Source organism: Ascaphus truei, chromosome 9 (genome assembly GCF_040206685.1).
Source record: "Ascaphus truei isolate aAscTru1 chromosome 9, aAscTru1.hap1, whole genome shotgun sequence".
Taxonomy (NCBI): Eukaryota; Metazoa; Chordata; class Amphibia; order Anura; family Ascaphidae; genus Ascaphus; species Ascaphus truei.
Genome location: NC_134491.1, coordinates 56,015,404 through 56,028,655, shown reverse-complemented (window position 1 = coordinate 56,028,655; position 13,252 = coordinate 56,015,404). Strand labels below are relative to the sequence as shown.

The following is a 13,252-nucleotide window of genomic DNA, read 5'->3' as shown; positions in this document are numbered from 1 at the left end:
TGGAAATGCCGTCATTTATGTATTGAATGGTTTGTACGTTTTAATAGCATTAGATTACTCTGCAAATGCTAGCTTGTGGAATTACCATCTTGGGTGTTTAAAACAGCAATCCAGGTTGCATTTTTTTTTACATGATTGAAGCAGGGGGTCTCCGGAGCTGCACAATGTTAATTTTCAGCTCTGGAGACCCCCTGCTTCCTGAAATACTTACCACCGTAGCGGTGTCGGTAACTGCAGGCAGGGAACTTGTTTGCCTAACATAATGGCGGCGTTTACATGTCCTGTGTCACGTGGGCCAATAGGAAGCCATGACGTCATCCGTTGCGGCTTCCTATTGGCCTGTGTAACCAGGACCTTTAAACTAGAGATACTGGTACCCACAACAGAGGTAAGTATCTCAGGAAGCAGGGGGTCCTGGATTGCCGCTTTAAAGTATTGTCGCTTTAAAGTATTGTCGATTTTTAATTTTCGAATCTTTAGGAGCTGTCCATCCAACTTTGTAATGTTGACTAGGGAGTGCCACAGCGCTGTACAGCCCTATGTTTATCTTTGGGAACTCCTGGTTGCCGAGATATGTAGACTGTCTGTGTTTTTGTTTTTCTGCTCCCTTTTGGGAAATCAATATGGTTGCCATCCAAGCCTCATTTCCACTGGCCAATAGCAAAGTCATAATGTCACCCAAGCATGACAGTTCAGCTCTGTGGGATGCCTAAACATTCCGATTTTGTGCAATCATTTTGATTTTTAGTTTCTGCAAAAATGGGGGCGGGAGGGGGGAGATTTGTACTTTAATTACAGAGCAGCCAATGTGAGAGATGGCTTCTGATTCAAGCAGCAATGCCACCTACTTACAAATACATGGAGCACATGAATACCTGTACCATCTCATGGCTTTCAACTTTCAAAGGCTTCATATGCAGCTAGCTTGTACATAACATGATTTGTGACTCGGTTATTATCATTTATTTGCAAAGCGCCAATATAGTCCGCAGAGCGGTACAATGGAGGTGCAGTGTAAATTACATGAAAAGAATGACCTGCCAAATCAGCGCAAACAGATAGAGGTAATGAAGGCCCTACTCGTGAGAGCTTACAATCTAGAATGAGGGGCAATGTTGAAACAAAAGGTAAAGTGGCTGCTTATTGTGGAATGGGGTATGCTTCTGGATGAGTGTGATCCAGCTGCACAGCTGATTTTGTTAATTTTTGCCAGTGTTGGATAGCATGGAGTTTGGTCCAGCCACACGGTTACACCCAATAGAGTTGGAGGCAGGGGCAGGGGGAGGGTGGTTGAATGTTAGGGGTATGGCAAATAGGCTTCCTTGAAAAGGTGAATTTTTAAATGTCTGAAAGCTGGGGAAGAGTCTGATTTTATGTGGTAGTGAATTCCAGAGACTGGGTGCAGCATGGGAGAAGTCTTTTGTAGGAGGACGTGAGAGGAGATAAGGCAGGAGGAAAGGTGGATGTCATGAGCAGCAGGTAGGGGGCATTTAAGAATATATTGATGTAGGGGGCGTTTAAGAATATATTGATGTAGAGGGTAGGGGGCGTTTAAGAATATATTGAAGTATGAGGGCTGAGATGTAAGGGGGGTTTGTGGTGGGGGGCAGCATTGTTGAGAGCTTTGTACGTCAGAGCTAGGGTTTTAAGAAGATTTGAGAAGCCAGTGTAGGAATATGCGTAGTGGAGCAGCAGAATTGGACCGGTGAGTGAGGTAGATGAGTCTGACAGCACCATTTTGGATGGATTAGAGTTGGGACAGGCAAACAAGGGAAATGCCAACTGGGAGTAGGTTGCAGTAGTCAAGGATTTTATTTGCGTCATGAGTGAGAAAAGGGCGTATCCTAGCAATATTTTAGAGGTGGAGACGGCAGGACTTGGTGAGGAATGACAGAGGGCGCGGAGTTAAGATGACCTGTTACAAGCGGGTTCGGGGTGTTAATGATATTGTGGTATTCTTGACATTGAGGGAGCATTTTGGTGTAGGGGTGGAAGAGGAAAAGAGTATTGGTTCTGTTTTGGACATTTTAACCTTCAGGTAACAGTGCGACATCCAGGAGGAGATTGCGGGAAGAGACTCGGTTAGTTTCTTAACAGTGGTATTTTTTATAATTGCCTCAGGATCTGAGAAACTGTAATGGATGCTGAACATGATGATGTTAAAGTCTTTACAATGCTCCCATTGTTAAGGTTTTTTTTCTTCTTGATATGTATGTTAAAATGTGTCACTTAACAGTAAATTCATTTGTACTGGCATTACTGTTGACTTTCAGTGGGAATTGGTTGCAACACATTTCAGACCAGTTTGTTGTGAGACTGTCCTAGAACTAAAGGAGACAAAAATGTAGTAATATTTATGCATTCCTCAAATACATTTTTACACGTCTAAATTGGTGTTGCAGTCCACACTTAATTTGATTGTAGAATGTCCATATAATGTCACCGTGACTCTTCATGAATAAATGCAATTAAACATAACGACCTAGAGCTATTGTTCACTGGCTCTGACATGCACTGAATATTATTACCACCGTAGTGTAAGAAAGGCTTTAAAGGGGAATATTTATTTCATTTAACAAAGGATATAGACCACAGTAGAGTTGAATTATTGACCATGCTTTTGGATTAATAATACCTTTCTTCAGTTCTTTAAACTCCCATATTCACAGGTCTGTTCTTAATGTGTGTACATCATAACATATATTGATATATGCTTTTTGTTCCCAGGCTGCATTCCGGAAATGCTTATATTGAGAAGTTTAAACAGTTGGAAGAAGAAGAACTGCGCTCTTACAGTAGGAATGCTGATAAAGAACCAGGTACTCCCCCCACCTGCATTTATGTTTTAAATGTCATTTTTATGTTCTTACCCGCACCAGGGGGATACCTTATTTTAGCTCATCTATGGTCAACCAACCTCCAGAAACCCGACCCCCCCCCTCCCAGGTTCCTAAAATAATTGGCCAATGAGGTCACAAATGGAAAATTTGCCATTGCAGCTTTTGATTGGCTGTGGGAGAGGGCTCTGACTCCGTGGCCATTTTGTGTCTGGCGGGAAAATATTCTTGCCCAGTGCCAGTACTGTAGGATCTGGGCATTTTGGACTAACATTTCCCTGAAAAGGATTGAAGGTGCAGTCCGGTATAGAACTAAATTTAACTAATAGCAATGATCTGTTTAGTGGATTAAATCTACATATGTAGTAAGATGTACTGCCCCCCGCGCTGCGGACTAACATGCAAAATTTTGCGGCGCTGGGGACCGTGTCTGCTGCAATCGCGCTGCGGGGGCCCATGCAGCATTAATCCTTCGGTGCCGCCACCATTGCACCGAAGACGTTAAGTCTTAATATATCTGTAAGTGATTTGTTTATTTTATGTTTCCCTGGTAAACCTGATTTTTGAATGCATTTCCTTGATCTTTAAACTCTTTTGCCTGTTTAAGGGGATGCTCAAATAAACCCGATTACAACATGCTACCCATAAGAAAGCTGTATGTGTTAAATGTTTTTTTTTTTGCATTATTAGTTTTTGTTTTTCGTTTTATTTTAAGAGCTACTGAACAGACTTGCTTGCATGTTGGGGAAAATCTAGTCATTACAAATAAAGTTGACGTTTTTGTCTTGCTAACTTTTTCTATGTCAATAAAGGAGGAATTTAGATTTCAGAACTGTAATCTAAAAGTAGCTTTCACAATTTAAAAGACGGAGTAGTGCAAATTGGTACCTTAACATTTGACTATATAAAGCAAGAGGGGGATGATTTGTAGTACGAGTGGAACATACCTTGCTAGCAGCTGGAGCCTTCTTCTGGCCATTGTGAAGTCGTGCAGAAATCTTATATCTACATTGTGTGACATGTTGCAGAATGCCAGAAGGAAGCACTGCCTTGCTGACAGAAAGCTGTATTTGTTCAGGTGAAATGTGTCTTCAGTATTGATAGTTTATATTTTACAAATGTGGTGGAAATGCAGATTGCTGCATTTGTAACACAAATTAAACTTGTTTATATGTGTTTGCCTTACTTTGCATCTGCACTGTCTACCTTCTTAAAGCAGCATTCCATGGACGAAAATAAAACGAATGTCCCACTAGGTGGGAATCGGGTGGTCTCCTGAATGGTGTTCATTTCAGCTCCGTGCACACACACACGGCTTGCCGAAATACTTACATTTCTAGGTGCTCCATTGAGGTTTAGATCCCTCGAGTCACACGGTCCTATAGTAAACGGCAAAGGATGACGTTACGACTTTCCATTGGCTTCCATACTGCAGGAGATTTAAGCCTCCATAATGTTCACCCAGCCGGGGATGCTACTAGCAGCACCTACGGAGGTAAGGGGTCCCCGGTGCTGAAATGAATGCTGTTCAGCTCTAAAGACCACCTGCTTCATACCTATAGGAAGAAAGGAAACGATAACCCTAGGCGGAACTACCACTGTTCAACATCTTTAATATCATCTTAAGACTGCCACATTAATCACTGTTTCAGTTGCAGAGGTTCATCAGAAGGATGGTTTGTTTCCAGGACCTGTATTAGTCGAGATGTTTGTGCAGATATCTGAAGATTGCTATATAGGTTCTATGAACAGTTGTCCAGATTGACACTGCAATGCAGACTTTGCCTTTACATATATGTACACATTCTGTGGTACATTTTGCTGCTCACGTCCTCTGTTTTTGCTTTAATGAGGTTATGGGCTACCAAAAAAAAGTTACATTTACATATATTGGCCCTTTGTAATATATTGTATTAATTTGCTTTAATTCCAAGGCTTAATTTTCGTTTATTTATGACGTGTGTAGAAATTGACCTTGTGATTTAGATGATAGTTTTTCACATAGTACTAGTAGTAATGTTTTCTGTATGGGGAGGAGCACAGTGCACCAATAAGAATCTAAAATATGAAAAACTATTTTTTTTTATAAATACAGTATTTTGTTACAAAATACTTTTCTTACTAGCATTTCATATAATTTTAGATCACAGAAGAAAGGTTACGGAATTGGACAAAATATGCACGCCAGAAATGGATTACAAATATCCCATTTTGCCTATATTAAACCAGAAAGATGAGGTAAAACATTATTTTCTAGTTTAAATATGTCTTGGTTTTTAAGCAGTTTTGTTGCAATCTGCAGGTCTGAGCGACACATGTGAGGACATTTCAACGCTTCCATAATTTTAAGATCTACAAAGAAAAAGATCGGCATGTGTTCAAACTAGAGCGGGGGCGGCCAACTCCAGTTCTCAAGGGCCACTAACATGGCAGCTTTTCAGGGTATCCTGCTTCAGCACAGATTTTTTTTTTTTTTGGGAGGGGGGGGGGGTGGCAATCCCCTCTTGCTTGCGCAAAACCCAAGCCACTTCAGTGGCAAGGGTGCAAGCCCTAGGACTGTCCTCCCGGAGTCGGACAAGTCCCCGGTTCGTTTTCCCTGAGGATTTCAGCCCGAAAGCCTAAGTCCCCGGGGACATTGATGCCTTTCTCCGTTAGGATTCAGGACATCCGTGTAACGCTCGGCCTGCCCACAAGCCAGATGAGACCCCGTGACTGAGGTGGAAAGGAGAAATACCACACACCTAGCAGTAAACGGGGGGCACGGCCGGAGTGTGGAAGTAGCGTAGGTGGTCCTGGTAACAAGAATAGAATGAGTACCGTACTTGCCAGTTCCAGCGTAGAAAGGTAACGTCCGTAAGCCAATGGTCGGGGGATGGAGAGAGCAGCGTAGTAGAGTGTCCGTAAGCCTGGGTCGTGGAGTGGAGAGAGCAGAGTAGTAGAGTGTCTGTAAGCCGTGTCCAAGGGATATAGAAGTCTGCAGAGTAGTAATGTCCAAATCCTAGGGTTCCAGAGAGCAGCGCAGTAGAAGTTCAAAGCCAAAGGTCAATATCCAGGGAGGTCAGCAGTATATCCAGGGACAGGAAAAGGAGCTGAAAGACAAAAGGGGCCAGGCAACAGCAGACAGCACCAAGGTACAGAAGCTATGCAGAGCAAAGAGGAAATGGTGAGGGAAGACTAAATAGGGGGCTGGGAGCTATCAGAGGAAGGGGAGGAACGGAAGAGTGGCCCGAAGGAGGACCTGATAGGGGAGAAGTGTCTGGGAGGCTGGGGCCAATCGGAGCAAGGGGAGGAACGGCCCGGGGAAAGGCCTGATAGGAGAGAAGGACGTGACGGAGCAGGGGCAGGGAAGCGCGCGCCGCGTCAGAGGTGGCGGAGTCAGGCGCCCGGCGCCAGCAAATTGAAGCCTGGGTCTGCGCGTGCCCCGGAAGTGTGGAGGGGACCGCACGGAGTGAGGCACGCCGCCGGGGAGCCTGGGCGGCACGGAGCAAAGGTAAGGAGGCGCTGGAAGCGTGTGTACCCGCTGCACGGATCCTTACAATCCGTCTCTTCCTACCTCTGGCCCGAGGCCCGCAAGGGAGTTCAAATCAGGTAATTTTCCCTCTTTCGAGGCATGGTGACTAGCCCATGGGGTGTGCCGGAGCACCCCAGCCCAAAAGGGCTGGTTGTAAGAATACCATCCCTCCTTAGCCCGAAGGCCTAGGAGAGATGTGGACCTGGGGCTTATCCCACTTCTCGACTGGCTTTAAGACCAAGTGCGTGCAATTGACCATCCAACTTAAGCCCCAGAAAGGATTAGTACTGCACTTGGTGTTGGCCACAAGCCAAAAAGTGAATTCTGATCTTAGCCAAAAGGCCGAAAAGACTGCACCACCTGTGCTGAAGCAGGGATATCGTGAAAACCTGAAAATGTTGGTAGCTCTTGAGTTGACCACCTCTGATTTAGGGAGACTGTTACTAATGGATGCCATTCCGACATATCATGATTCGCTGGAGGTAATCGTCAAAACGAAGTAGTGAGCAGCCACTGAAGACTTCCTTCATGAAAAAGAAATACATTTCTGCAATCACTTTAATTTTTTTTGTGTCACAGCCGCATTAATTTAATTTTCCTTGGGAAATTAAACTTGTTTGTTTTGTAATTTCAGTTAATTTCCCTGGTTGAGAATAATTCGGTGGTGATTGTACAAGGTGCCACTGGATGTGGTAAAAGTACGCAATTACCCCAGTTTATCTTGGATTACTATATGCAGCGATCAAGATTCTGCAATATTGTTGTTACTCAGCCTCGAAAAATAGGGGCATGCAGCATTGCTACCTGGATAAGCAAGGAGCGGAAGTGGCCATTAAGTGGCTTGGTGGGTTATCAGGTAAGGTGCATTTATTTGTTTTTCTCTGACAATGTAAATGCTGTAACGAATAAAAATGTTATTCCATGGGGGTGTCTTAAAATTGCTTACATTCTTTTAGGGGTGTGCTATTTTTTGTTTAAAATCACCTGATGTTATTTCTAGTTGTATTGGGGGTTAAACAAACCTTCATTTGCTTACTACCTAAAGGAGCAAATCATGGGCTTTTTAAAATATTTTTTTTTAACCTGGGTTTGAAGCAGGGGTTCTCCAGAGCTGAACTGTGTTAATTTCTGCTCCGTGTGCCCTATGCTTCCCGAGATACAGACCTCGGACGGGGCTGCTGGTATTTTGGCAAAGTTTTAATGTCCCACATCACGCGGGCCAATAGGAAGCCGAACCTGATGACGTCACTGCTTCCTATTGGCCCACAGGGCGCAAGAGCTTTGAAACTCAGCCATTACGTGAACCCGACTACCCTCACTCCCTATGGAGGTATCTCCAGAAGCAGGGGGTCCCCGGAACCGAGATTAATGGGGTTCAGTCTCCGAAGATCCCCTGCTTCAATTATATATACACACAAACACACACACTTGCCAGCTTAGAGTGCCTCTTTAAAGTATTACTGCCCCTTTTTTTTTATACAGTACTGGTGTTGACTGATCTGTCATTGCACAAGTTAATCATCACAACTTATGTCCAACCTATGGTAAAATGAGGGCGCTCAAACTTCTCTGCATGGAGTCTGATTTCGCCCCCTAGCTTTCTAAATGTTTACATTTCTTTAACACATTTTTAACATAACTACTGTATTTAGTTTGGCTAAATGTAGAGAGCTTATGTTTTTTTTGGTTTTGAAGGTGGGCTTGGACAAGAAGGCAACAAATGACACCAGACTAATTTACATGACCACAGGAGTCCTCCTACAGAAGATAGTTGGTGTTAAGAGCTTGGCAGAGTTCACACACATTTTCATAGATGAAGTAAGTATTTGTGGCAAGCCTTTCACAGTACAAGGAAATTGTCTAGTAACATTGTGTTACTACACTATAAATGTGTGCTCCTCACTGCCTCTACTCTGAGTGGCGACGAGGAAGCACAGAGGATGTGTAGCTACACGTCGGCACACTGTCCCTTGATGTCATGTATGTGCATAAAAGTTCACGTTTATGTGCATCCATGTTTAAAATAGACAGAGCTGTGACAGAGGACAGGGCTGCGGGAGAAAGGGGTGCTTCCATGATGTTACTGGGCAGTGCCCTGGGGATCAGGTGGTTTATTTTTTGCGGGAATCAAAGTAGACGTCTCTGCAGGGCGGCAGCGAGAGAGAAGAGCAGTGGGTGGTCAAAATATGGCGACCCAGTGCTCCTAGATGTTGAATGGAGAATACTACAAATAACATTGTTTGTCTATGATATATATATATCTTTTTTTTTTATTCCCGGCCTGTATACAGAACTATTCACCAACACAGTGGTGCTCAACTCCAGTCCTCAAGCCTTCCCAACAGGTCAGGTTTTCAGGATATCCCAGCTTCAGCACAGGTGGGACAATCAGAGGCTCATGTAAAGACTGAGCCCTCTGATTGAGCCACTTGTGCTGAAACAGGGACTGATTAAGCCACCTGTGCTGAAGCAGGGATATCTGAAAACCTTACCTGTTTGGGGGGGGCAGATGAGGACTGGAGTTGAGTGCCCCTGCACTAACAGATGCACATCATTTTACCAGGTGGAGGAATTTCATAGCTAAAAATGACTGCTGCATGGAATGCCTTATTATTTCACGTGACACTCATCTTCAGTTTGATTTTGTTTTATCCTCTTCTAAAAATGAAAGTCTGCTAGTTCCATTGAGGTTGGCTGCTGTAGGTTTGGTGTCCGTGTGGGATTATTCCTGGAAAAGAGGATAAACTTTTAACTATTGGGGTTAATTTCCACGATTCTTTCATTCATTACTTAATTTCTTTTTTTTTTATGGGTTTTTTTTGTGTGAACTTTTCTCTCTACGCAGTTCATGTACATTTTTGCTTAACGTCTGTTTGGGAATAGGGCCTCCATACGCAATATGCGGAACCATGACTGCTGCCTCAGAGTCCCTGTTGAGATTTATTGTGTACAGAGTTAACGACACTTATAAGAGCAGTTCCCCTACAGAATATTTTTTTTTAGCACCTATATATTTTTTTTTACATATGTGGGGGTCTCAAGAGCTGAACCCCACTAATTTCTGCTCTGACAACCCCCTATTTACGTAAATTCTTAGCAGGGAAGGTGCCGCTGGTCAGTCCTCTCCAGAGGAAACAAAATGGAGGTTTAAATCCACTATGTCACACGGGCCAATAAAAAAGGTGCAACATAGTCGGTTGTGGCTTCCTATCTGCCTGCGTTACACGGGAGATTTAAACGACCAGGAAGTACTGGCAGCACCTTTTCAGATAAGTATCTCTGGGACCCGGTGGTCCCAAGAGCTGAAATAACCGCTGTCCAGCTCCAGTGCCCAACTGCTTTTCTACCCATGTTAAAAGTGTAAAAGTATGCATTCAACTTGGAATGCACCTGTAAGTGTGGGGCTTGGGCACACTTATACTAGGTTATCTTTCGGAGCTGGGCATCCTGCTTGCACAAGCTTCATCACCACCAGACTGAGGCCAGGCCTCATTCTGTCCATGTATGACAGGGGTTGCCAACTACAGTCCTTAAGGGTCACCAATAGGCCAGGTATTCAGGATATCCCTGCTTCAGCACAGGTGGTCTTCGACTGATCCACTGATTAAGTCACCTGTGCTGAAGCAGGGATATCCCGAATACCTGGCCTGATCATGGCCCTTGAGGACTGGAGTTGGCCACCTCATATGATGTTGACCGGTGACATTAATACCTTCCTTTACTGTGGCAGCACCCTGCATCTCTCACTATGACCGTCTACATATATAACATTGTTTTTGATATGGAATATATCTCTACAGAAAAAACAAACAAAAAACAGGCGCACTCATAGCGCAATAAAGTTTACAAAAATTTATATGGAGTTGAATGTATAAAAATGCACACACAAACATAACGGGAATAAAAGCATTCATGAGTAATACTCAATCGGCAGCCATAATGCAGGAAACAAGCCGCTCCGGTATGACGTCTGATGTGGAGGGAAATCGGCAGCTTCTACGGTGCACTCCGTGTACCGGACGAGGTAAGGAGCGTCTTTCCACTCCAAGCCCCTCGTCACTGCAATGGGTCTCCGATCACAATCCCGCGAGAACTCGATGACGTCACTGGGCTCACCGGATAGACTCGCGCTCAGCAGCACATCTGTAGCATCCCGTGCGCGCGCCTCTTTCTCAGCGAGAAAAACAGTGAGCTCACTGAGTCACGTCATCGAGTTCTCGCGGGATTGTGATCGGAGACCCATTGCAGTGACGAGGGGCTTGGAGTGGAAAGACGCTCCTTACCTCGTCCGGTACACGGGGAGTGCTCCGTAGAAGCTGCCGATTTCCCTCCACATCAGACGATCATATCGGAGCGGCTTGTTTCCTGCATTATGGCTGCCGATTGAGTATTACTCATAAATGCTTTTATTCCCGTTATGTTTGTGTGTGCATTTTTATACATTCAACTCCATATACATGTTTGTAAACTTTACTGCGCTATGAGTGCGCCTGTTTTTTGTTTGTTTTTTCTGTAGATATCTTGAAGGGAGTGGTGTCCCCTGTATTCAGGCTGCAAAGACTCAATTGGATTGCGTGTGGAGCTGCTTCTTGATTTGTATTGTATTTTATATCTGGACATTATTCATCTATTTGTTTATTATTTTTATACATTTTATATATTTATATATATATTTTATTATATATTAGTCCTGAACAGCATAGATTTTCATTATCACTTGCCTTTTTATATGTTAAGTAGGTCTGGGTGGCGCCATTTCTTTTTTGTTTTCTTGTGTGTGTGTGTGTGTGTGTGTGTGTGTGTGTGTATATATATGTATATGTATATGTATATGGGCACGGCCCTGAGGAAGGTCTCCCTGAGAGACCGAAACGTTGGCTTTCGTGTATCTGTTCATTTCAATACAGAGTATTTTGGATTACACCTCGCTGGTTGCTGTCTCTTTACTGGTCTTTGGGCTGGTTTGTATGATTTGTGGATTCCTATGGGACTAGCAACTGCCTTTTGCTTTACCTTAGAGTGCTGACTGCTTCATTTATGATATATATATATATATATATATATATATATATATATATATATATATATATATATAATCAAAAAATAAATAGATGATACCGTTCTGTGGCTAACGAAATGCTTTTATTTGTGCGAGCTTACGAAATAAAAGCATTTCGTTAGCCACAGAATGGTATCATCTATTTATTTTTTGATTATTGAAGCTCGGCTAACACGGTACTGATACCTCTACATATATATATATATATATATATAAAAAATTTGCTCAAGGTCACCGTTACTATTACACTTGTACTATTTACAATATTTTCGCATCAACTCATTTTAATTAAATGAAAATAATGTATGGGACAATGTTTCTTCGTATGTGTTTATTAATTTGTGTATTATTCTTTGTGTAATCAATAGTATTATGTCAAAAACAGGTTTGTGTGGACTCCTATATATTTATTTTACTTTATTTTAGAAATGCTGATACTTCTATAAAATATTTCAGGAATCGTCTGCTCCTACAGTACTAAAAATCTGCATGTCTTCCCCCCCCCCCTTTTTTTTCATGATTCCTTTAGGCTTTTTTAAATTATGTTTACCAAAATGTCACTAAAGGTTGACCTTCTTGCTGCATGGGAACAGGTCTTTTCCAGTGTTCTGTTTCCCTGCGAGAATGAAATGACTTGCCGAATTTGTCTATGCTCCTTTATTTTATCTTTTTTGTGAAGTAGTAAACCTTTAGCTATAATCCCAGGAATGATGGAACGAATGCTCAGTTCAATACAAACAAGTCACAAGAGTGGGATGTAATCACAAATATAGCCGCTCCAAAAATGTTCTTTTATTTCAGCTTGACCTAAACTCATTGCAGTTTTCTTTTAACGGAGCAGCAGATGCTCTCTCTCTCTACCCTCCCCCCATTTGTTTTATTTTTTATCTCCCTAGGTGGGTAGCATGTGGTCTACAGAGCTGTATCGTGTTCATTTCAGCTCCTGGGATCCCCTGCTCCCAAAGATACTCGCCTCCGCAGGGGGTGCCGGTAGCGTCTGTGCAGGTTTAAATGTCCCGGTTACGCGGGCCAAAAGGAAACCGCAAGGAATAACATCACGGCTTCTTATTAGCACACCTGAAGCTGGAGCTTTAAATCCACCATTTTGATAGCCCCACGTAGCCCAGCTAGAACTGCTACCGGCACCCCTTGCGGAGGTAAGTATCTCGAGAAGCAGGGGGTCCCCAGAGCTGAAATTAACACAGTTCAGACCCTTGGAGACCCCACCCGCTTCAATCCTAGAACTGTATATAAAAAAAACAGGATTGCTGCTTTACATTGTTAGTTATTTTAACTGCTAGAATTACATTACACGTATAATTTTTTGCAGGTTCATGAGCGCACTGAGGAAATGGACTTCCTTTTGATAGTTGTCCGCAAACTTCTACTTACCAATTCACGATTGGTGAAGGTCAGTGATCTTTTTTTAAAATTGTATTTGTTCTAGTGAACCCTGCGTCTTAATATTTTCTCTAAGTTTCCTATATGTAAAATTGTAGGTCTTGAAAATTTAAAAAAAAATGTAAATCCGTTTGCGAAGCGTCTATAGTGCAAATATTTTTGATGTACAAGTTATCGGATCTTAAAGGAACAGCTCCTCCCACTCGGTTTTGTGTGTGTTGAGGCACACACTTCGTATAGGCCAGAAGTTTTGGCTACCCTCTGGAGCCTATCCCTTTGTTGTGTGTATCTGTCCCTGCCCGTCTCGTAGGGAGATTACATCGGTGTGTTATATATGGCTACTCCGCATGGATTACCTTGACTCAGGCTGGATTGAGGTGGCTGGGCGGTGAGGTAGCAAGGTTGTAGAATAATGGGCGCCAGGAACTTTTGTAGTATAGCAGC

The 13,252-nt window shown here is 43.1% G+C and overlaps 1 protein-coding gene across 2 annotated transcripts in view; it reads left to right on the top strand.

Moving 5' to 3' along the window:
- Nucleotides 1–13,252, top strand: part of TDRD9 (tudor domain containing 9) — an 87,317-nt gene that overhangs the window by 13,530 nt on the left and 60,535 nt on the right. Inside the window, exons 1-6 of one of the 2 annotated variants that reach the window (XM_075614954.1) lie at nucleotides 1,454–1,479; nucleotides 2,728–2,819; nucleotides 4,981–5,075; nucleotides 6,983–7,204; nucleotides 8,044–8,166; nucleotides 12,738–12,818. In XM_075614954.1, the coding sequence (XP_075471069.1) occupies nucleotides 1,469–1,479; nucleotides 2,728–2,819; nucleotides 4,981–5,075; nucleotides 6,983–7,204; nucleotides 8,044–8,166; nucleotides 12,738–12,818 (624 nt within the window). In that variant the 5' untranslated portion in view covers nucleotides 1,454–1,468. Of the gene's footprint in view, nucleotides 1–1,453; nucleotides 1,480–2,727; nucleotides 2,820–4,980; nucleotides 5,076–6,982; nucleotides 7,205–8,043; nucleotides 8,167–12,737; nucleotides 12,819–13,252 lie in introns of those variants that run through there. The other variant, XM_075614953.1, reaches the window with a different exon arrangement.